Raw genomic sequence first — 24,177 nt, 5'->3', positions numbered from 1 at the left:
GAGAGAGAGAGAGAGAGAGAGAGAGAGAGAGAGAGAGAGAGGGGGGAGAGAGAGAGAGAGATAGATATAGAGAGAGAGAGAGAGAGAGAGAGAGAGAGAGAGAGAGAGAGAGAGAGAGAGAGAGAGAGAGAGAGAGAGAGAGAGAGAGAGAGAGAGAGAGAGAGAGAGAGAGAGAGAGAGGGAGAGAGAGAGACAGAGAGAGAGAGTGAAAGGGAGAGAGAGAGACAGAGAGAGAGAGTGCTGTCCCAGCCTCCCCTGGAACCTACTAGTGTGCTGTTTCTCACATTAACACATCCCCTCTCCAGCTTCTCCCAATATTCTCCTAATTATCCTTCTGCCTTTATTTACTCTATTTAATAACTTACTTTTAGCAGTTTCATTTCGGTGTTCATTTTGTCTGTGAAATTTAAATTAATGGAGATCACACATGATGCTGTTAAGTTTCCTCTCCAGACTCCAGAGCTTATCCCAGCTTAACCTTTACCAGGCTGTCTTGAATGAGGCTGGAACCTACATGATACAAACACTCATGTGGTTTTCCTTCATTAACAGCTGCATCCCCCCTAGACCCTCTCCTTACCCCTTTGAACACACACACACACACGCTGCATAATTCATCAGGCAGTTATTACAGGTCTCCAGAGAAACACAAAAGTAATTTGCATGCATATTTCATCATCCTTATCATGGTCATCACCAGGCGCGTGCCTCTGACATGACGTCGTGTGTGGGTCAGACCCTGGAGCTGACACACCGTAGCGGAAGCTTCCAGACTCCAGGACTGACGGGCAGAATATTACCATGATGAGACAAGCTCATAAATATAGAGCTGCATATAAACAGACACACAGACATAATAGTGAACAGATTTAACATATTGGGCTCATTGTTTCGGCGTGTGATGTGTGATGTGTGTATGTGTGTGAGTGAGCACATGTGTGTATCTAGATGACGGTGTCGTTTAGGCCTACGTAGCTGCTTTGCACCAGTAGAGCAGAGGGTCAGAATGATCCCTGTGTCCAAGTGTGTATGTGTGTATGTGGATGTTATTGAGTGTAAATCAATTTATGCGGCGTGTGTGTGTGTGTGCAGATGACAGCGCGTCTGCTACCAGCAGCATGGAGGTGACGGACCGCCTGGCCTCTCTGGAGCAGAGGGTTCAGATGCAGGAGGATGAGATCCAGCTGCTCAAGTCAGCCCTGGCCGACGTGGTGCGGAGGCTCAACACCTCAGAGGAGCAGCAGAACCTGCAGACACGCAGAGGGCCCACCAAAGGTAACACACACACACATGCTCACATACACGCACACAAGAACCCGGGACACACACAGACACACACATCTCTTTCTGGTCCTTTTTTTTGCCTTTCTCCTCTCTTTATCTCCCTCTGTCTCTGACTGTGTCTCCTACTGAACTCTCAGCTTCCTGGAGATGCCTCCACCTGGTCTCGTCTCTCCTCGTTCAGCCTCGTAACATAGATCTCCTCTCCTCTTTTACCTCATCCTTTTCCTCCTACTGCCCTCCTCCTCATCTTCTCCTCCTCCTCTTCCTCCTGACCTCCTCTTCTCCTCTTCTCCCTCTCCTGTCCTCCTCTCATGTGTTGGGTACGTGTGTGCGCTAGAGGTGGCAGGGATGAGAAAGTCCCCCTCAGCAGACGGCAATGCTGGGAAGACAGGTAGGCCACTTGACACAGGCTTCCTGCAAACACTCAACACTGAGCCTGGCCTGATCACTGCACCGTGGGGCGGCTGTGGCTCAGGGTCGTCGAGAGGGTCGTCCACCAATCGCAAGGTTGGAGGTTCGATCCTCGACTCCTTCAGGCCATGTGTCAAAGGGTCCCGAGCAAGACACTGCACCCCAAGTTGCTCCCGATGGGCAGGCTGGTGCCTCGCATGGCAGCTCTGCCCGCCCGCCGTCGCTGTGTGTCTGGTCCCTCTGTCATTGGCCTGAACCCTCACGTGTTGTCACACTTACACTCACTTTTGAGTGCACTGTAATCACTGCTGTTTCCTGTTCCTCTCCTCCACTCTTCCTCACCTTCTGGGCTTTTCTCCTCTGTGCCCTGCCTCTCTTCCCCTCTGCTCCTCCTTTGGTTCTTCTGTCAGTGCTGTCACATGTTTAGTCTCACTCAGCCCCTGGGAGACAGAGGCTGACTCATATTCTGTCTTGACACACACACACACACACACACAGACTCAGAATTCTCTCTGCACCACACTGTTTGATCTAATACTGCTGGGTCGTCTCCCGGTCGGTCCTGCCAAGATGCTGTAGTGTTTAGCCACAAACACACGCACACATACGCCTGCCAGCCAGCCAGCTAGCCAGCCAGGCAGCCAGGCAGCCAAGCTACGCCAGCTACTCAAACCATAACAGAACCTTGTCGCTTCATCTGCAGTAATAAATATTTCATGGCTGCTGTTTCTCCAGTTGCACATACAGGCCTCCTGTGCATCCCCAGGGCTGCTCTGCTGGCATCTGCTGCAGACGTCACCAACCACGTCGCAGCCAGCCGACTCGAGCTGCATTTCCGTGCATGTGCCAGACTCTCATGGTGCATCTTTGTGTGTGTGTTTGTGTCCTACAGCCAGACCAATGATACCTGCACTGCCCTTACGACCGACAGTCAACAATGGCACAGTCCTGCCAAAGAAAGGAGGCGGGACTCTGCCATCGCCCTCTGGTGGACGGAAGGACTCTGGCCCACCGTCCAATAAAAGGTGACGCTCCCTTAAAGCCCCTCCTCTCCGCAATGTCATCCTCTTCTCTCGTCAATGAACCACGGCTCACCTGACCTTTGCTTGTGTCAAGTCTCATTGTCGATAAATATGTGCGTCGACTCAGTTGAAGGGCCTCACGGGGCACAGCAGCAGTGTGGTTGTGGCTGCGTTCCCTCCTCCTCGACCTCCTTCATGACTGCCCCTGCACAGACAGAGCCTAGGCTGTTCAGAACATGCTGGAGCAACAACAGGACAGCACTGTCACACTGTCTCTGCTCTTCTGCTCTGGCATTTAGACTGGGGAGGCAGGGAGGGTTGTGTGTGTGTGTGTGTTGTAATGAGGGAAGCGCAGGTGATCCATCTTCTCTGTCAGAAGGACAATAGTAACCCATATCTGGTCACGGCCGGAATGGCATTATCATAATCAGACAGAGAGATGAGCTTATAGACTTTCTGAGAGAGCATGTGTGTGTGTGTATGTGTAGGGAGGTTAATAGTGAATACCTCCCTCTAGGCTGAATCAATATATGCAAGCTGATCCTTAGCAGACCCAAGGGCCAGGCTATCTTAGGGGCTGTGTCAATAGGAGTGCTCCTGACAGGAGATCACTATAGAGTCTGTATCCAACTCTCAAAATGCAAATAGCAGCTACTGCCTTCCCCATCTGCCACACCAAGCCTTCTTGCACTGGCTGTTGGACTGACTCGTGGCCGCTATTGAACAGACACTTGACCTCCCCCTCCTGCCTGTGTTACTGTCAGTGTAATCCTTCAAGAAGAGGACGTCTCCAGGGGTTTAAGGAAGCATCGGTACGTCTCTGTTGACCTTGGCAGCGGTTGTTTGTCTCTTTGGCTCTCATGTTGACCTCCTCTTGTTGGTCTTTCTCTCTCTCTCTCTCTCTCTCTCTCTCTCTCTCTCTCTCTGTCTCTCTCTCTCTCTCCCTCTCTCTCTTTTCCTTTGTCTCTGACCGTGTCTCCTGCACTCGACACAGAAAAACGTTTTCAGCTCTGCAAGGTTCTGTTTTGAATCGTAAATGGTTCTTTCCGACCTCAAACAGGATCCATATGGAGCTGTGAACATTTCCAGGGGGCTCCTCTTGTGTACACAGGCAGAGGGAATTCACATGTGTGTCACTTGTCCTGTATTTGTATGTCTATCCTTCCTTCTGTCCTGACTCACTCCTCTGCCTGGCTTTCTCCTGTTCCTGCCATCCTGTCTTCTGTCCCGTGTCTGTCCCGACGTCTGTTCTTGTCCAGTCTGTCCAGTCTGTCCTCCATGTCTGGCTCCACCAGACTTCTCTACGTCCCCCTCAGGTGAGAACAGCTGTGGTAAAGGTCAAAGCATGACATCCTCCTCTGTTTCCTCCTCTGTTTCCTCCTTCTCCCGCGTCCTCCCCTGAGTGAAAACTAAGTCATCCAGTCGTCAGTCAGCTCCTTCTCCTCCTCAGGCTCTGTGAGAGAACACACCCTGCAGGTCTCTGCTCCCTGCAGACCCCCACGCTGCAGGCCCCACTCCCTGCAGGTCTCTGCTCCCTGCAGACCCCCACGCTGCAGGCCCCACACCCTGCAGGCCCCACACCCTGCAGGTCTCTGCTCCCTGCAGACCCCCACGCTGCAGGCCCCACTCCCTGCAGGCCCCACACCCTGCAGGTCTCTGCTCCCTGCAGGCCTCCACACCCTGCAGGCCTCCACACCCTGCAGGTCTCCACACACTGCAGGCCCCACACCCTGCAGGCCCCGCACCCTGCAGGCCCCGCACCCTGCTGTCACTTGGTTTATTACGAAACTCATCAGCTCCTTCAGCAGTAACATGAGTGGCAGAGGAAGTATAAATCAATTTCTCTGGCGATACACAACAAACAACAATGTTGTTTTGTGTTTTGCTGTGAGGATTAGAGTCCCATCCGCATTAGCTTCTTAGTCATGTTTATTTACGCTGGGTTTATTTACTCTTGAGAACCAGTTCTTATTTACCACAACGGGCTGACAGAACACAGGTCCCCCCTGTGGTCCAGGGCCTACAACCTACAGTCATTGTCCACAGAGGTGCAGCTTAGCCTGGCATACCCCGATAAACAGCACCCCCCCCCCCCCCACACACACACATACATACACACCCACTCCCACAAACGCTTGTTTCAGGGGGATAGACAGAGAGAGTCAGGTCTGAATGGGCTCTGCTCACGTGGAAAGGATTAGACCTGAGCCTGCGAGCCAATGAAGTGCTGACGGGGGCCTTTCCTTTGTGGCAGGCATCTGACTGGGCAGCCCGTCCCCCCGTCCCCCCTAACGCTGCCACAGAGATGAGCACACCCCTCGCAGCAGGGGCACGAGATGAGATATGTTGCTCTATTCAAGTGTCTCTCTCACTCCATCCACGTTCTTTTTTAGTTTTCTCCCTCTGCCTCTCTTCCCTTTTCTGTCACTCTCATTTCTCTCTCGTCACCAATTTCTCGCCCTCCAACTGTGTATCTCGTCATTGGATTATAAGGATGGTCCAAACAGTGATATTGACTCAGTGACCTTGGAGACCGTGGGTGAAGTGAAAACGAGAGTGTTTTAACAAATAAAAGACTGTATGAAGGGATCTTTCTGTGGGGACAGTCCTCCAGCACATGCTGTATAGTTCCGTATGGAGGTTGCTCGGACATTGTGTGACGCTGTGTGATGCTGTGTTTCCCGCCTGCACAGCACCGTGCGGAGAGCCAACTCCAATGAGCACGTCGGTACGGGTACACGGAAGGACAACGGCGATGGCAAGAACAACCGGACACGTGCTGGATCCACTGGGAGCAACTCCAGCGGCAAGCGAGCCAGTGAAAGGTACAGTAACTCTGCTACCATGACAGACTGAGGTAGACTAACTCTGCAACCATGACAGACTGAGGTAGACTAACTCTGCTACCATAACAGACTGAGGTAGACTAACTCTGCTACCATAACAGACTGAGGTAGACTAACTCTGCTACCATAACAGACTGAGGTAGACTAACTCTGCTACTACGGCAGAGATGGAGAGGAGTATGGAGAGAGAGAGCATTAAGCTCACCTACATTTACATTTAGTCATTTAGCAGACGCTCTTATCCAGACCAACTTACAGTAAGTACAGGAACATTCCCCCGAGGCAAGTAGGGTGAAGTGCTTTGCCCAAGGACACAACATAATTTTTACTGCCGGGAATCGAACCAGCAACCTTCTGATGACTATCCCAATTCCCCAACCGCTCAGCCATCTGACCGCTCACCTAGGGTGCAGTATGTGATGATTGGTGCCAGACTGGACTGTCTGAAACACTGTTGACTCTCCATTCTCTGTCCCCTGCAGTAAGCCGAAGGAGCCAGTCTTCAGTACAGGTAAGCCAGTGTACTCTGTATTCATCCCAGTGTATTGCTGAAACAGGGCAATGCTCTTCCTGGTGCTGTGGTGTGCTTGACAACAGGTGGTGGCGTCATCACATGATAATGTTCCATCAACTTTGATCCTGTAGCCAATAACCAGCCACCCCTTCTTAGTTAACCAATCAGCATTGTCCTTCACCTTCTCACTGTCTTCCGTCATTCATCAACCATCCACTAAACCTTTTCTCATGATGATTCCAGTTTGAATATTTATTTTAAGTTTATTTCATTTTCTGTCTTATGTTTTGAATTGTTATTTTTTAAAGGAACATTGAGGGGCAGTTATCTAAAATTATCCAAGCTTGCTCCTCCTCCACACCCCCTGCCTGTGTCAGGGACTGTGTCAGTGACTGTGTCAGGGACTGTGGCAGGGCCTGTGGCAGACAGCAGGGGAGGTCACGATGTGAACCCGCCACAACTGTGACCAACAAGGTCCTACTAACATGTGACTCCACCACAGTGTGGTTCAGTTCGGTTCCTAGAACCAACACTGCCAGGGGGGAAGATGCACATATCCATGGCCGTATTTGGACACATTTACGTCTTATCGTATACATAATAGTGTATTCGATCACCTCAGACATCTCTCATGGTTTTTCTAAAGAGGAGATTACTAACAGGGACATACACTAGCCTGCGCCCCCTTCCCGCACTCCCACTACGGTAGATTCAATATGACACACCTGGAGAAAGTAGGGAGAAGTTCCATATCAGGGTGACCAGGAACGTATGTCCATGCTCACCTGGGCCTTCTGTCTCTCTCTCATCCGACAAGGGATGCGACGTGTCACCCACTGCAAAGGTAGGCTCCTGTCCCCTTGTCCCCTAACCCCCTCGCCTGGACAGCTCTCTGGACATGGTACCACTAATAGGCCTTAAACTGGTCCATATTCTGTCCTTCACTGCCCTCTATGGGCAAAAAGTAGTATCATAGTGCCACAAGTGAAAGATACACAGTAGTATGCAGATACACAGGACTGGTCCGAATTAGGATCTACACCTGGAGTCTATGGACCTCTGTTAGTTATCTTAGTTGTCCTGTGTAAATATCTGACATGGCCTTAGTGAACACAAATCCTATGCACAGAGAGCTGTTCTTTGACAAGGGTTGGAGTAGGGTGGACAAACCTGACTGTGTTCGTAACTCTACCCGGAACGCTAGACATTTGCACAAGTCGACTAACACACATACACACTCATACACACAGGCACACACACACACACTCATAAATACACACACACACACACATTTACACACACACACACACACACATTCCAAAACACTTTGAAAGGCTCTAATCCACACTGAGTGGCCTGGCCTGATTGTGCGTGTAGTTATTGATTGCAGTGTTGCTAGCCTACCTCAGCTTAAGCCCAAATTGCCACTCTCTCGTGTGTGTGTGTGTGTGTGTTTTTGTGTGCGTGTGTCTGTGTCTGTTTGTGTGTGTGTGTGCTTGTTTGCTAAGCCACAGCCCACTGCACCCAGCGCTTGGTCTCAGTCACCATAGAAACCACATAAAAGGTTTTCAATCCTTCCTCTTGTGTTCTTAGCGGCCTCCCTTCAGAACACCCAGATAGTTCTGACGAGGCTCTGATCCTCTAATCTCACTGGACCATTTGCACTACAAGGCTTCCTTATTTCCTAATTTTCAGCCTTCACAAGTGTCATCTGGAGAAACTATAAAAGATCCTTGTTTGGGAAAGAGTTTAAATCCATAGTAGTTTAACCTCAAAGTCCAGACTTTGTCCCCCCTACAGGGTCTTGAGGATGATAAAACCGGATAGATTGGGGTTGTTCATCTATTAAACTTTTGCGCAGCTTTTGCATTAGCCTGAGCACAGAGCCGTGGCGTGTTTTAACTTTGTGAAGCAACTGTGTTGAATATTTACGTCACAAAAGATTATGGAGCTGTTAAAATATCGATACTATAATTTGAATTTTTGATATTCAAATTAATAATTTAAAAAAAAATCTGTTTGTTATATACCAAAATCTTACTGACACCAAAAACTAATCATAAAACAGACAACAAAGACCTGGATTCAGTTCAAATCCCACCTGAACCCCCCTAGCCTGCAGCTTCTCTAGATGGCTCGTTTGGTGACTGTCTTTGCCTTGTTTCTACGTGGTAGTGCTGATAGCCGATGCAGCAGATGGTTTGTTTATTCCAGACATCTAACGTCAGTAACTCTGTTCTGCCAACCCCTTCTCCTTTCACCCATATGGCCCTCTCCAACTCCTCCTACTGTGTTCCTCTCCAGTCACAGTCCAGATCTATCTCAGTCGCCCCTCCAAGCGGGCAGGACCAGCAGACACGCCCAAATCATGCACTGTCACCGTTTCTGGCCGCCCCGCCCTTCCGACTCCGCCCGTGTCCAAAGCGGCCCCTTTGTCAGAAAAGGGCGGGGCTAAGGCACCAGTGAGGAAGCCTCCCACCTTCACCCTCCCCCTGAAGAAGTCTGCCAGCCAATCATCATATTCCCCTCTAGACACGCCCAGCTACCGTAGTCCAATCAAATCACCCAGCCAGTACTTCCAGATTTGCTACTGAGGCAAAGAGTCAGGACCAGCTAGATGGCAGATCAGGGGGGTATTCCATAAAGCAGGTTATGTGACATACCCGGGTAAGTTATCTCCCCAGCTGACAACCAGCATTGTAGCAACATTGCCAGTAGGTTGTTGCAACATTGTGAATCAGCTGGTGGGTTAACTTACCCGGATATGTTGCATAACCTGCTTTCTGGAATACCCCTCTGATTTCTGCTGTAATGCTTGGTGCTGTTTTGAAATGTGTCCAGGGAAGTCAGGATGAGACAGAGTTCTCTCCGTCAGCTGGGCCCTTCCCAACCTCTGTGCACTGTGGACTCTTCTAGCTAGGAATGTAAAAACACTTCTTCTTTACTTTTTGTCTCACGTTATCTTGTGTTTTTGGCATGTTTTGCTTGACAAACATCGGCATGTTACTTTTTAGTGATGTTGTTTATTGTTTGACTGTTTGATTGTTTTGTTCTTTCTCTTCTGCTGAACTTTACCATCCGTCAAGTCCTGTCTGTTCAAGCTCCGCAAAGCTTCTCAATAACACAGACTTCTCTTTGTTTTTCACTGTCATCAGAATGTATTTGAAATAACTAATAAAAAGCCTTTCCAAAGCTAATATTTCTTGACTGATCATCCTTTCATAACATCTCTTTTTTTGATGACTCCACATCCTGTTTTTCGTACTCTCTCATTCTTACTCATTCCTCTGCATCACCACTCACCGCTCTGTAAACCCCATTGTCTTCATCATTTCATACCTCGCACACAGAACTGAGCACTTTGAGAAGAGCCTGTTGGTGTTCATTAGGAGCCTGTACGCTTGGCTGTACTCTGAACGTGTGTTGTTATTCTTCTAGAGGAGGGTTATGTGAAAATGTACTTGAAGGGGCGCCCCATCACCATGTACCTGCCCAAGGATCAGCTGGACTCATACTGCCTGGAGGCCAAGGCTGAACTGCCGAGCAGGAAACTCAAACTGGACTGGGTGTATCCTTCCATACTGACTTGCAGCACGTGTGTGTGTGTGTGTGTGTGTGTGTGTCAGAGTGTGTGTGTCAGAGTGTGTGTGTGTCAGAGAGTTTGTGGGAGTGTGTGTCTGGGAGACCTGCATAGAATAAGGAAGTGAATGTTAACGTGCTTGCCAGTAAGTGAATGAATGTACACCATCATAGACATCAGAGCTACAGTTGTTCTGTTGTATGGTATTCTATTGAATGATTTGAGGAATATGGTCAATTGTCAAAGAAGTTTATTTATTTCAATCTATCTTTGTTAGTTATGTTGGTGTGGTCAGTGTGGTCAAATAAGTTACATTAAAGTATGATAGATACAGTATCAACATAGGAATGTACAGCATTGTTAACAGTGAACAGTTGGGATACAGTATACCGGCACATTTAGTAAATCCCGTATGGATGTATGTCCAGTCCATGTCCTTTGGTAGGAAAGTCTTTTCCTGAGCGTGGCGTGTTCAGGTATGGTTACCGTGGTCGCGACTGTCGTTCCAACCTGTACCTGCTGCCCACGGGGGAGACGGTTTACTTCATCGCCTCTGTGGTCGTCCTCTACAACGTGGACGAGCAGCTGCAGAGACACTACACCGCACACACCGATGACATCAAGTGGTGAGACACACACACACCTGTGACATCAAGTGGTGAGACACCACACTGCACACAGTGATGACATCAAGTGGTGAGACACACACACCTGTGACATCGACATCAAGTGGTGAGACAATCACAGGTTTCAGTGGATTAATCGTGATTAATTACATAGGCTATTACCGATTTTCCGAAATGAGTGTGCGTCTTTGGTTTTACGGTAGGCCGACCTTGATGCTCAAGTCACCCGTTGCCACTCGCAAAACTTTGGTGAACCCCTCGTCCTCAACAATATCCATCGGTCTACAGCTTTTTGCAATACATTCGGCAACTGTGCTAGTCACCTTGTCACAGGCAGACTTGGCCCTACGCTGTTCAGTGAGGGTGGTTTGGTGCATTGTACTTGAACTCCCCTCGCCGACCAACGCATGCTTCGCGTTGAGGTATAGATTCCTTTAGGCTGGTATTGCTTCGGTGAAACGATAACATTCGGTAATTTAGCATTCAGTCATTTAGCAGACGCTCTTATCCAGAGCGATAACGTCTTCCGAGAGTGTGAATATCACATTGGATGTTCCATCTTAGTTTTTTTGGAACACGAACTTCTCATCCAGAAGTTGCAGATTGGGTGGAATTGTGGTTATATTACGTTAAATGCAAAAAACAAAAATAACGAATTAATCGTGTAATTTAATCATAACGCGTTTACGCGTTATTTTTCACAGCCCTTGTAAAAATATAAATCTGAATCAGAATTCGGTTTATTTGCCATGTATGTTATACAAACACGGAATTTACTGTGGCAGGGAGGTACAAACACTAAACATATACAAATCTTAAATTAAGTAAAAGTACAAAAGTTTAACTATTCCTAAGAACTAAACAATCTAAGAATAAAACAATTTAAATATAAAATAAAATATATATACAAATAAGAATAAATATGAGCAGCATGAGTGGTTAACATAGTGCAATAGTGCAATCAGATACTGGGTTAAATAATGAAAACATGTTTGGGTCCAGGCCAATCAGTCTGGATTCCAACAGACTGCATTGTGAATGTGTCTACTGACAGTACAAGTGATACACACAATATTAAGATAATAGCCACTTAGTATATCATGATAGATCATAGCGCTGGTTTCTTACAGACAGGCTTTAAGTCAGACAAACAGTCAACTGGATACCAATTGACTTCTTGGTACGAGCATGCCCCTAACATCACACATAAATCACTGATCCGAAATGGAGGTACCCAGTATGTGGTGTTCAGATGATTTCCATCCACCCACATCCACCCTCTACTAGTTTTTTCCAGACCAATCCATGCAGGTTTGTCACATCTAATACGGCTGTTGATGAAGTCATTTTCCTCTGGGCTGTTTATGATCACCAGGTCTCCCCCTTCCCTCTGACAATACTCCTTGCCACTATTCCAGTTGCTACGCAATGGGCCCATATAGTAACAGCTGGAGCGAAACCTTTGCCATCCCTCAGGGCACGACGTCTTGGATCCCTGGATATCGTTAGATGGATCTCTGTTGTGGCTCAGACGCAGGATAATGTTGAGAGAAGCCTGGAGGATGCAGAGGACTACCAGGGTCCCTGCCACCATCCTGTACACTCTCCTCCCTGAGTGACGGGAAGACTCCCCTGGCTTCTGGCTGTCTGTCCTATGGTCAGGGACGTTTACATAGTCACCCATCTCTACGGCTGAAGCTCCAATCATAACTCTGTGTGGTTGTACAAGTCCCATTGAAGGTCTGGTCTAACTGCTGAAAAGGTTTTTCTTTTAAGTGCGCTTCTTTGAGAATTAAACTGTCATGAGCATTATGGTCATGATGACTCATGGTGAGTCATGGTGACTATCCAGCAAAGATGTCGTCATTTTGTCAGGTGTAATGTTTGTGTAATAGTGTAAAAATAATATGTCTCTCTCTATCTCTAATTTACTCTCTCTCTTTCAACCTGTTTCACAATCTCCAGCCTGGCTGTCCATCCTGATAAGATTACCATAGCAACAGGACAGGTGGCAGGTACCTCCTCTGAAGGCAAAGTAAGAATAATGTTCTGCATCTGTTCCTGTCTAAGACTCTCTTAAACTCTACCTCTCTAATACTCTACCTTTGTAATACTCTTCATACTCCATCTTTTGTCCTTACCTGTCTAATACCCTTCCTTTTGTCCTCCTGCGATCAATGCTTCCAGTTTTTTAACTGGTATTTCCTTAAAATGTATTTTGATGTCAGCATATAATTTACTGATGTTTTATTTCAATACTAACTTTAATAGACAGTAGAGTGTCCTCCCTGCTTACAGTGTGTGTGTCCGGTTAGCAGCTGCCTCCTCATGTACGTGTGTGGGACTCTGTGAGCCTGAATACCCTGCATGTGCTGGGGACAGGATTCTTCGACAGGGCCCTGGTCTGTCTGGCCTTCTCCAAGTCGGTACGCTACACATCCACACAGTCACACATTCACACAGTCACACATCCACACAGTCACACATCCACACAGTCACACATCCACACAGTCACACATTCACACAGTCACACATTCACACAGACAACCTTCAGTCCATCAAGCTAAGGACACCATTGATATGTTTCCGGATTGATCTTTATGTCTGTCTGTCTATCTGTCTGTAGAATGGAGGGAACAGCTTGTGTGTAGTAGATGACTCCAATGACCATGTGCTCTCTGTCTGGGATTGGCAGAGAGAGGAGCGGCAGGCCGAGGTCAAGGTAGGGCAACCTGAACCTAATATCAAGAAAAAAAAAGGGCTGATGAAATTTCCAGAAAACCTTACAATGTGTGTGTCAAATGAACATGACTCATGTATGCGTGTGCGTGCTTCCGGTCCTAGTGCTCCAACGAGGCAGTGTTTGCTGCAGACTTCCACCCCACGGACAGCAGCCTCCTGGTCACCTGTGGCAAGTCCCACCTGTGCTTCTGGACCCTGGAGAAAGGCAGCCTGGGGAAGAAGCAGGGCCTATTCGAGGTACGGCTCCCCTGCTCTCGTCTCACCACACCTGGGGTCTCATTTCTAAAACAGTGTGTGAGATTCATACTATAAAAGAATACGTTCGCACAAACGTATAAATGAGGCCCCCTGGTCATGTAGTCAGGAAATGGATGAGGAAGGAAGCGTCAGAAAGCACATTATTCTAGATTTTCCTGAACTTTCCCAAACTATTGGTGAATGAGCCAGAGATCCACTGAGGAAATCTGTGTGTTCTCACAGAATACGTGTGCCATCTGATTCTTCCAGCTCTATACCATCCTTGCATGATAAACTTACATCAATAATCCCAAGTGCTGGTGTGAATGAAAGGTATTGTTACGAGTAGTACTCATAGAGTGAAGTTTATTCCTTTAAGATAACTCTTTATTAATAACCAGGCAGGGACATTATGTGGACATTTTCAGTCCTCAGGCTTTGTGCCTACATGCTGAGTCATCTCTTCAGTTTCAGACTAGATTCAATTGTTCTTTATTGCCTGCCCTGGTAGAGATCATAAGACATGTGCGTTGCCTAGCTTTTGAACATGCTATCTGTTTTGTCTGTTTGTTCTCGAGTTTACAAAGTGTTTGATGTTTTGATATTTATGTTTCTTGCAGAAACAGGAGAAGCCCAAGTTTGTCTTGAGTGTGACTTTTTCAGAAAATGGAGACACCATAACTGGAGACTCCAGTGGTAACATTTTGGTGTGGGGGAAAGGTAATGAAACTGTGAGGATGACATGTGTGATGTTGACTCCTTAGGCTGATATTGACTCCTTAGGCTGCTCTTTGTGTGAATGTTGTCAGGAGGGTAGGGTTCATGACCTTGGTGTGTGTGTGTGTGCGTGTGTGTGTGTGTGTGTGTGTGTGTGTGTGTGTGTGTGTGTGGTGGTGGGAACGGGAACGGGAGGGGGGGGGGGACACTCCAGACCCTGTGATGAACAAATGCTTGCCCTCATCTTTATCAACAGTATTCTGTTACACCGCCCTCCCCCCCCCTCACTCTTTTCTTCCTCTCCCTCCCTTGCTGACAGGGACTAATCGTATCAGCCATGCAGTGCAGGGGGCTCATGAGGGCAGCATCTTTGCTCTGTGTATGATGAGGAACGGCACTCTGGTCTCTGGTGGAAAAGACCGGAAGCTTGTCTCCTGGGACGGAGCTTACCAGCAGATCCAGACTGTGGAGGTAAGGCTCTGGGCAAATTAGATTGAGATTACCTAGTTGCCCTTTCATCTTGTTGCCCTTTCTCATGGAGACTACTAATGTGTGGGCAAATATCCCTTGTGAAAGTCAATTTGTTATTGTGATAAAGTGAGGTGTGTTTGTGTCTGTGAGGTGCCAGAGCTGTTTGGGCCAGTCCGTACCGTGGCGGAGGGACGGGGGGAGAGCCTGCTCATAGGAACCACCAAGAACTTTGTCCTCCAGGGCAGTCTGGATGGGGAGTTCAGCCCAATAACACAGGTAGGCACAGAGCACCCACTGGGCTGCTAACCCTCACATGCTTAGAGCATTAAAGTCAATACATGAATATGTGTGGAGTCAGTGTGTCTGCTGAGCTCTCCTCTTCTCTCCTCCAGGGTCATACAGATGAGCTGTGGGGGTTGGCTGTCCACCCCTTGACTCATCACTTCCTCACTTGCGGCCATGACAGGCAGGTCAGCCTCTGGAATGCCTCTACCCATCAGCCCCTCTGGAACAAGACCATGGAGGTACGAAACACAGCAACGCCCCCTGGGGCCAAGTTTGAGTTTTACAACCATGAGCAGTGACATGCTTGCGTGTAAAAAGGGCTATACAAATACATTTGATTTGATTTGATTAGTGGCGATTCTAGACAAATCTTACTGGGGGGGCCAAGGGGGGGGGGGGCAGTGTTTAATCAGAGGGGCACTTAAAAAAAATAGGAACAAATGATATTCAAACATTATTTTTTTTATTTAGCTTTACAGTAAAATCATACACACGGCTTTGGCTCTCCCTCTTCCAACTCCTTAGCTCTCTCAATACCTTGATATATATCTCTCACTATAATAATTCAGTCAGCTAACGGGGGCCGCAGGGGGGCCAGGGACATTTGTAGGCCCCCGTGTAGAACCGCCCCTGCGATATTAGCTTCATCGTTTGTACTGATCAATATGCTGCTATTTTATTTTTATTGATTTTTTATTGATATTGATTGACAATCCTGACATGAAAATTGCCTATGTTTTTCTTGCTTCCTGTTCCAGGACGCTGCTCAGTCAGCAGCCTTCCACCCCTGTGGAGCTGTGGTCGCCATAGGAACGCAGACAGGCAGGTGAGAAAGACAAAGAAGAATCTCATCGTACACATTTGCACAGATATCAATAATTAAAACTTATTTTCAAAGTGCAGTGGCAGTTTTAGTATTAAACCTGAAATGGTAGTGTAGGTATCCCAAAATGTCGAGGAAGATTAGTATTGAGTTGTTGTCCAATCTCGTAGGTGGCTGGTGTTGGACACGGAGACTAAGGATCTAGTGACCGTCCACACGGATGGTAACGAGCAGCTGTCAGTCATACGCTACGCTCCAGGTCAGTCCCTGTGATGTAGAGAGAGGCTCCATGTACCAGACAGTACTCTGGTTCGTAGTTTTCAATGCAGTGAGACGATAAAAATAGTAGCCTACAGGAAATCAAGTTTATTTTGACTTTCAACCTTGTCTTTCCCCTGTGTTCACCTGCAGACGGCAACTTCCTGGCCATTGGGTCACATGACAACTACATTTACATCTACGCCGTGACTGACAGCGGCAGGAAGTACAGCCGGGTGGGAAAGTGCTCGGTGAGCGCTACTTACACACACACACACACACACACACACACACGCACACACGTAGACACACACACACCTCCTCAGTGTGTGTTCAGTGTTGTAGTACACTAACACCACTCTACAACCAGCTGAGTCAGACTGATGCAGTGTATCTGAAGACTCAGGTTACTGCAGGATTTAAGATGCTCACGTTGAAACCTAAAAACATAGATAAAAAGTGCAGATTGAGCCCATTAACTATCCCACCCTTCCACTTCCCGCCCCCCCAGGGCCACTCCAGTTTCATCACCCACCTGGACTGGTCGGACGACTCCCAGTACCTGGTGTCCAACTCTGGGGACTATGAGATCCTCTACTGTAAGTCTGCTCACTGAAATCCCGCTTAGCGACTCCTAATCAAGTACAGATACTGTGTTACTTACCTATGGGGACTTATGGGGTCTATTGGAAGTTGATCAAGTTTGTGTGTGTGTCCAGGGATCCCTTCGGTGTGTAAGCAGGTAGTGAGTGTGGAGACCACTAGAGACATTGTCTGGGCCACGTCCACCTGTACCCTGGGTTTCCAGGTCTTCGGTAAGCTACTTTCCTCTCTTCTTGTGTGTGACCTAGCACTTCTTCTTCTGGTCCTCAGAAAAAACATATCTGGACTTATGAACAACAAGTTTTGACTTAAAATGTATTAAAAACATTCTGCCTCATGTCCTGGTGCTGTTTAGGGCTGTGGCCTGACGGTTCAGATGGGACAGACATCAATGCTGTCTGCCGGTCCAATGAGAACAGACTACTGGCAACAGGAGATGACTTTGGCAAAGTCCACCTCTTCTCCTTCCCCTGCTCACAAGTCCGGGTAAGATACAGAGCCAAATGTCCATAATAGTCCGACACATTCCTAAAATGAGGGAGAGAGGGTCAAATTTAACTAATCGGTTGTATTTGTGTTTATTCTCTATTTTTCTTTGCAGTCATGGTCCACTTTCTGATCTAACATCTGTGAACTTTGTGATCTTCTGTGTCTTCCACAGGCTCCCAGCCATGTGTACAGTGGGCACAGCAGTCATGTGACCAACGTCAACTTCCTGTATGATGACAGCTGTCTGGTGTCGACAGGAGGGAAGGACATGAGTGTCATGCAGTGGAGGATCGTGTGATTGAATGGACTGAGAGCTGTAAATACTGGCAGCCTAAGAAATATACAGGCAGATAAACTGACAGGTGGACGGAATTACTGACTGACAAACAGACATCTTCAGACAGATTGACAAAGACTGACGGACAAGAAGACAGACAGACTGACAAGAATATAGACAGACTGACTGACAGACAAGAACATAGACTTGACAAACAGGAATATAGAAAGACATGAGTGACAGACAGAGAGACAGACAGACAGACTGACTGACAGTGGCACTTAGGGGCTTGGGTCATATCTATGTGTGGATCAAAGGCCTCTGCACTGAAATCCAGACAAGCTTGTTGTTGTTGTATGGGGTTGTTGGTCTGTTGGTGGGGCGAGGTGTGCTACTGTAAAGGGCCAGTGGTTTAGGAGTGTTGCTACTAGAGGAATGGTATAGGGTACATGCATCGGGCAGTATCTATCCACGCTTTTTTCTAACTGTTCTAAAACTCTGTCTACTTTTGTATTTCACTACTCAGGAAACCACAATGAACTTAGGAGTATAAGCTCTTCCCTGTCAAAGCTTGTCATGGCTTCTCTGTCTATTCCAACTGACACTCCTCTATAAAAAAAAAACACACATACACTTCTATTTCCTACTGTAAGTGTGCATGACTATAAATCTTAAGATAGTCAAATCATGTGAATTGGAAAACACACAGCACTGATTCTTGAGTAGAGAAATATTAAACATGATAATGGATTTCTCAGTATTTCATCATGGTGTGAATCTTGTAGACATCTGACAGGTCAACCCCCAGCGGTTGGTTGAAGCCAAACACTGATTGGGCCTTGTGAGATGCCTGGTACTCCTAACATTGTCTCTCTGCTGTTACCCACTAGCTATCTGGGACATTGCATGTTGTCCTCCCAGCCAATTATTTCAACTTCAGAAGCAGACTGTCATTTCCAAAAGCTCTTTAAAGGCAGAAGGAACATATTCAAGTCAAAATAACACAGTTAAATGTATTTACAAAAAACTGAAACCAAGCCAGTTGTTCTGCAAAAGGTCCCACTGGGATATAACCACAACCTCTAAGCTTTAAAGAGTACAATCTAGATCTCTTTCTGACTAAATACACTTGAAGCCCATCCAGACTAAATGGTTGTAATTGGTGTCACATCTGCATTTCCTCATTATAAAATGCATTATATTTTAAATATATAAAGCCCAAATGGCTGACCTGAGAGGCATGTAGGCCTATGATCCACAAAGCTTTCAGCTTCCAAATGTTTTTTTCTCAAATTACCTACCTATGTCACATCCTGAGTTCCCAGTTTTCCTATTTAATAACTTCCTGTATAGCTGTGTGCCAGTGTGTGTAAAATAAGTGTGAGTGAGTGTGAGGACCAGACCACTGTTAACAGTACTTGTTTGTTGCCAGGAGGTTGTCATGTTCATGAGCTGGGAAGGATCTTGCCCTTCCTGGGATGAATGGCATCTCTAATATCCTTTAGATAGCACTTCTGTAGGTCCAGAAAATAAGTCTACAGTGTAGTAGATTAGTATTTTTGATTTAACATAACTAATAACTTGACTGGTAACAAATGATGCCTAGTGATGTTCAGTATGATGAATTCCAAAGAGAACAAAACACTTCTAATTCTGTATTACTGTACCACAAAACTATGTCAACTAAGTAAACACCAAGTGGCCCACAGTTCCAGTATTGTGAATGCAATACTGAATGTTTTGGGTGAGATTTGTATCCAGTGCTTACCTTTTCCCTGGCATCTATATGAATAGAACAAGTGATGTACAGAAAGCTGAAAGTCAGACTCAAACTTAAATAATTCCCTCTGTCTGCTACTGTACCACTCTTAACCATGAAGTCGTCAATAGTTTCATGCCATGTTTGTTTGAAAATTATAAAGCATGCATACACACCTTAACATACCAACATAACACCTGTTCAGGTGTGTAAAACGTGACCACAATGACAATGTAACTCTGAAGGAATTGTTTTATTAACAGCTTTTTGTTTCTTTATAAATGATTTGGTTTGCTTTAGGGAGGATAAGTGAGATTCCTGCATAGTTGGCATGTATGCTCAGTTAGCACACAGGTCTATGGACAACGATATTGAACACTACGCCACGAAGACTGATCAAGGTCATCATGGTTGATCTGCGATTCTGATACCGTACAGCATTTGTTCGACAGTAAACTATGAGAGTGAAAATTCATTGCGTGTTTGTCTTCAATTGTCCAGAAATTGTGAGACACAGAGAGAGAGACTGAGAGAGAGAGATAGAGAGGGAGAGAGAAGAGAGAGAGAGAGAGAGAGAGAGAGAGAGAGAGAGAGAGAGAGAGAGAGAGAGAGAGAGAGAGAGAAAGAGAGACCAGGTGTTCGTGTTCGACGCAAGTGGGCAGCATTGGGCTATGGTCTCCCTCGCCTCACAGCGCTGATTCATTTCTCCTGTCTTCCCACCTCACCAAATCACCGCCGCTGATGAGAAGGAAATATGGCAACAGAGAGACGGATGTCAGCCAGAATTCACCATCCTCTAATTGAGACAACCACCACGACTATCATTTGAACATGGAATTAAGAATAGGCGCATGCAGGGAGAGAATACGGCGCGCCAAGCTTATTCGAGAGAAGGAGAAAAGCCTCGGAATCTCGCACAGCATCTCCGCTACAGACTGACACCGCGTTTACCATTTAGAAAAACACAATATAGAGGCAGTGTTTAATATCGCAGCGTATTATCTGGGGTTATTGTACAACATTTCTCTGAATAGAAAGTTGAAATATCGATATTTACCTCATCATCCCCTTGAAGAGAAGACAAGAAAATGAGGTAAGCGGCTTCTGCAGCGTGCATTGGATCGGCCCGACCGCGTCACTTGTAGGAAAGCGACATGATGCTGTCCTATGTTTCTTATTGAAGCGCATTTTTCAACATGAATCAACCATTAGAGACACAACATAATATGTACAATAGGTGTAGTTTTAGATAATGATCACACCATGCCACTCAACCTATGGCAAATTAAGCAGATCATTTTTGTCGGCACACGATCTTCGTGCTTTTCATGCCGTGTCTTCATCCTGCAAATCATCTTATAAGAGTTTTCAATTACATCGCTTTTTGTTCTATTGGGTGGTCTATAGGACCTTGCTATTGTCATGATAATATTATCATTCATTTAATTTGCCATTTGGGCTTACCTGATACTGAATGGTTAAATATGACTGATGTAGCAACAGCCCCTTGCATTGCAGAGGTGAGGGGGTGGGGCGACTAAGGCCTCTGATGACGCACATATGACCCTTTTGAGCATCTCACGCTGTCTATAGCCACACACACAATCACACTTTATAGAAAACATTTAAGAGTAGGCCCGTATCCTAAATAAACCCTGTCGTCATCTGGATATGTTATATTTTTAGGATTGTCTATCTGTCGTCAAGCGGTATAGCCTGAGTACATCGCTCAGAATTCTCTTGTGTCACTCAAACTGATTGATGCTTTGGTCTCTATCAGCCTGTGGGACTGTTGATTTACAGCTCAGGCTGTGCTCTGCGCTGTGGAAGGGAATGGAAATGTGGCCATTCCTCAGCCCTCACTGCTTTGGGTGGAAGACTGGGCTATTTGTGGGCACACGTAGCCCAGTCACATTCCCTCATACCAACTACAGGAGCTAATGTGTCTGTCTCTGTGTGGATCTGTGAGCTATCTTCATGTCTATTTGCTTCTGTATGTCATGACAAAGCTATGCTGTGATGTTTGTCCTCTCACACCAGCAATGTCATACCTGTATGTTCTGTAACTCAACAGACACATTTATCCCCCGGGCTGTGATTCATACGAGGCTGGAATGTTGCCTCTGTTTTTTTGGAAGCGTTCCGGGTGTCCTGTGTGTGTTTCCCAGAACTAAAGGGAAGTCCTAAATCTCGAGCGGGAGATGAGGTGACTGGCTGCGCGGCAGGAAACAGAGGAGCTGAACAGGATTTATTCACCTCCAGTGCATCCGTGCAGCCCCTTCACCTCCCTGAGAGCGGCTATTTATAGGCTGCTAGCATTAGCATTAGCCTTTTATCATGCTGCGATGAATCTGTATTCTCCCTGCCAGCTATCCTCCGGTCCAGCCATGGTGCAGGGGGAAGAAGGGAGGAAAAGAAGGGGTAGAAAGGCATAATGGAGAGAGTTAGAGAGAGAAAGAGTGGCATAGTGCGAGAGAGAGAGAGAGAGAGAGAGAGAGAGAGAGAGAGGGAGAGAGGGAGAGGTGTTGGAAGGTATCTCCTGAGAACTCTTAATGGAGGATGATTTCTGAAGCAGTTGCTGTGGTGACTCATCTCCCGTTCAAAGGTACAGCTGAGAAGGGGAACAGAGCAGGGTAGCTGAGCAGAGTAGCAGAGAGGACTCAAACAGAGCATGTTCTTCTGTTGTTTACATCATCTTCCTCACATGATACCCTGGCTTTAGTGCATACAGGTCATACGCTGTCATATACAGACTGTAGAACTGGCCTTATCAATCTAGCCCTGTGCAATACTTACTGTACGGTACTCTATATATTGCCATCACCTCATAACCCTTTGTCATATACATTGCTGTGTAATCATAATTAATGCAAATCTATATAAAGTAGAAGAGACATAATGGTTTCTAAAATATGTTCTAAATTGTTCATGCCAGTAATTCAGTCCATCTCAAAGAAGGCGGACAACTACTACAATCTAGTATAGTAGTAAGAAATGTTAGGAAGTTGTATGATGGTCCCACTAGTAATATTATTGTTAGTATTGCATAGGATTACTGGTCAGGGTGCACACTGATGCCATAGGCTGTTCTATAGTCTGCTGTTTCAGTTTAGAAATACCACATTTATACGTGTAAGAACAGTTATCCAATAGGCTTGTCAGATCATTTTGAGAGCGGTGGTAGCCAATGGCTTAGGCTCCTAAGGAGGGAAAACAAAAAACCCTCCAATCCCTAAAGAGGAGCAAGGTGACTAGAGTAAAGTGGCCACGTGAATCTCTCTCTCTCTCTCTCTCTCTCTCTCTCTCTCTTTCTGTCTTTCTGTCTCTCTCTCTCTCTGTATTTCCTTCTTGCAATTTACTCCTTCTTTTCTCTCTCTCTCTCTCTCTCTCTCTCTCTCTCTCTCTCTCTCTTACTCCTTCCCACTCTATCATTCCCTCCCTCCCTCCCTCCCTCCCTCCCTCCCTCCCTCCCTCCCTCCCTCCCTCCCTCCCTCCCTCCCTCCCTCCCTCCCTCCCTCCCTCCCTCCCTCCCTCCCTCCCTCCCTCCCTCCCTCCCTCCCTCCCTCCCACTCCTCTCTCTCTCTCTCTCTCTCTCTCTCTCTCTCTCTCTCTCTCTCTCTCTCTCTCTCTCTCTCTCTCTGGCTCCTCCTGTGCTGTAGCCACTGTTCTCTAGCTCCCTCTCACCCAGGGTTCTCCAGCAGATAGCCTTCGAGGCAGGATGTAGCTAAGTGGAGGTGAGCTCCGGTTCCATCCAATATGGCTCAACTGATCTTCAATCTCTGCTGCTTACTTTGACACCTAATCCTTATTCCCTTCACACCTCATCCTGAAGGACCCCGCTCCAAGTTGACCTGCACTGCAGCCATCTGCCAGTCAGAAATGTATTCCTTTGATGACTTCGGGTAAGGAAAGTGTTCTCGTACTCAGTCTGTTCCTCAGGGCTCTTCTCTTTTGGAGCCGTGTGTGTGTGTGTAACCTGGGAGAGGAGCAGGACAGGAATGTGTTCCGTATTCTTTTTAGCGTGAGCTCTTTAATCTTCCTGTTTATTCAGGACACAAACAAAGGTCATAAGAAACTTGTGGTTGTGTGGTTCTTCCAGCCTCATAGCAAACTAGAGTCCCTTTGTCTTCAGTTGTCTCTCTCTCTCTCTCTTTTCCTCACTCGCACCATCTTTCAAAGCTGTGTGACTTTAGACAGCTGTTACACCACTAAGGAATGATTGGTCAAATCTCCTCTGTCTTCTAAGAGATGAGTTTTCTGTGTGTGCGTGTGTGTAGTTTGTGTGTAGTGTGTGCATGTGGTGCTGTTTGGTTGTGGGAGAGGGATTGTTCCCATATCATACTGGTCTGTGTGTGTGTGTGTGTCTGTGTGTGTTTGTGGGGCTATACTAATCTTTGAGTGGTACAGTAGAGTGGGAATGCCCAAGGCGGAAGGATGGGTGTCCAGATAATATGTCCTGGGGATTAAAGGCTGAACATGGTGATTTGCTGCAGCTCAAATACAGATGTGGATCAGATCATAGGGCTTGTCCTGATGACATGGCATAAATACAACTGTACAAGTGATACAGGTATCACTCTAAATCGAGACTTCAGCCATTACAACTATGTGGTCACTGAGGTCAACGCTGAGCCAAGAAAGAGACGTAAACTAATGTCCCTCTGTGAGGAAGCAAGCTCCCCGAAGAAGTCACAACTTTGAAGTCTCTCTGCAGGAACCTTCGCAGACAGTCACCTTGGCGATGTGGAGATTCTTCTGCTTCTCAGCTTTCCTCGACGTGTTTTTTTTTCTCTCCTTTGCTGCTCTCCTCTCTCTCTCTGTGATCCTTCTCTCCTTGCAGCTGACCCTGTGACATCACACAGACACATTCTGTCAGCCCAACTCCCTAATGGGACTGTTCTTCTGAACACACTCAAAAAAATCTCCTGACGGATGTCTTTCCCTTTAAGGATAAGGATTAGTGACCAATAGGCAGAGACCAGAGCTGAAGAGGGGGGAGGGGTGCTAGTCATATAGACCTATAGACTCCTCCTCCACTCTATGTGGTGACTTCAAACACTCTAGAATCCCTCCGTAGCGTGTCCCGCATACTGTAAATGTTCCACTGGACCCCCCACCAGTGTGCAAAGCTCCAGGGCAGGGGAGAAAGCCTTGGCCTGAACCTGAATGTCACACTGAGCTATTTGGGTCTGGGTTTGGGTCTGAGTGGGTGTGGGTAATTCCTGCTGTCCCA

At 46.8% G+C, this 24,177-nt stretch overlaps 2 protein-coding genes across 6 annotated transcripts in view; both read left to right on the top strand.

The window, feature by feature from the left end:
* eml1 (EMAP like 1) overlaps window positions 1-19,419 on the top strand; it is a 35,454-nt gene extending 16,035 nt beyond the window's left edge. For 2 of the 5 annotated variants that reach the window (XM_084677813.1, XM_084677786.1), the window contains exons 2-23: window positions 1,093-1,275; window positions 2,588-2,720; window positions 5,411-5,542; window positions 6,046-6,074; window positions 6,895-6,921; window positions 9,516-9,645; window positions 10,134-10,283; window positions 12,249-12,318; window positions 12,599-12,709; window positions 12,910-13,005; window positions 13,128-13,262; window positions 13,883-13,982; window positions 14,299-14,450; window positions 14,601-14,726; window positions 14,843-14,974; window positions 15,494-15,561; window positions 15,729-15,817; window positions 15,970-16,067; window positions 16,328-16,415; window positions 16,536-16,631; window positions 16,775-16,905; window positions 17,081-19,419. In XM_084677813.1, the coding sequence (XP_084533939.1) occupies window positions 1,093-1,275; window positions 2,588-2,720; window positions 5,411-5,542; window positions 6,046-6,074; window positions 6,895-6,921; window positions 9,516-9,645; window positions 10,134-10,283; window positions 12,249-12,318; window positions 12,599-12,709; window positions 12,910-13,005; window positions 13,128-13,262; window positions 13,883-13,982; window positions 14,299-14,450; window positions 14,601-14,726; window positions 14,843-14,974; window positions 15,494-15,561; window positions 15,729-15,817; window positions 15,970-16,067; window positions 16,328-16,415; window positions 16,536-16,631; window positions 16,775-16,905; window positions 17,081-17,206 (2,402 nt within the window). In that variant the 3' untranslated portion in view covers window positions 17,207-19,419. Of the gene's footprint in view, window positions 1-1,092; window positions 1,276-2,587; window positions 2,721-3,990; window positions 4,034-5,410; window positions 5,543-6,045; window positions 6,075-6,894; window positions 6,922-9,515; window positions 9,646-10,133; window positions 10,284-12,248; window positions 12,319-12,598; window positions 12,710-12,909; window positions 13,006-13,127; window positions 13,263-13,882; window positions 13,983-14,298; window positions 14,451-14,600; window positions 14,727-14,842; window positions 14,975-15,493; window positions 15,562-15,728; window positions 15,818-15,969; window positions 16,068-16,327; window positions 16,416-16,535; window positions 16,632-16,774; window positions 16,906-17,080 lie in introns of those variants that run through there. The other 3 variants (XM_084677793.1, XM_084677804.1, XM_084677821.1) reach the window with 3 other exon arrangements.
* Window positions 19,420-19,705: 286 nt separating this feature from the next.
* evla (Enah/Vasp-like a) overlaps window positions 19,706-24,177 on the top strand; it is a 23,418-nt gene continuing 18,946 nt past the window's right edge. The window contains exon 1 of the mRNA XM_084677832.1: window positions 19,706-20,037. Within this exon, the coding sequence (XP_084533958.1) occupies window positions 20,033-20,037 (5 nt within the window). The 5' untranslated portion in view covers window positions 19,706-20,032. The remainder of the gene's footprint in view (window positions 20,038-24,177) is intronic.

The sequence above is a fragment of the Hypomesus nipponensis genome, chromosome 3 (assembly GCF_054491055.1).
Source record: "Hypomesus nipponensis isolate SF chromosome 3, ASM5449105v1, whole genome shotgun sequence".
Lineage (NCBI taxonomy): Eukaryota > Metazoa > Chordata > Actinopteri > Osmeriformes > Osmeridae > Hypomesus > Hypomesus nipponensis.
Note: the sequence above shows the minus strand (reverse complement) of the source record. Positions and strands in the feature narration are given on the sequence as shown.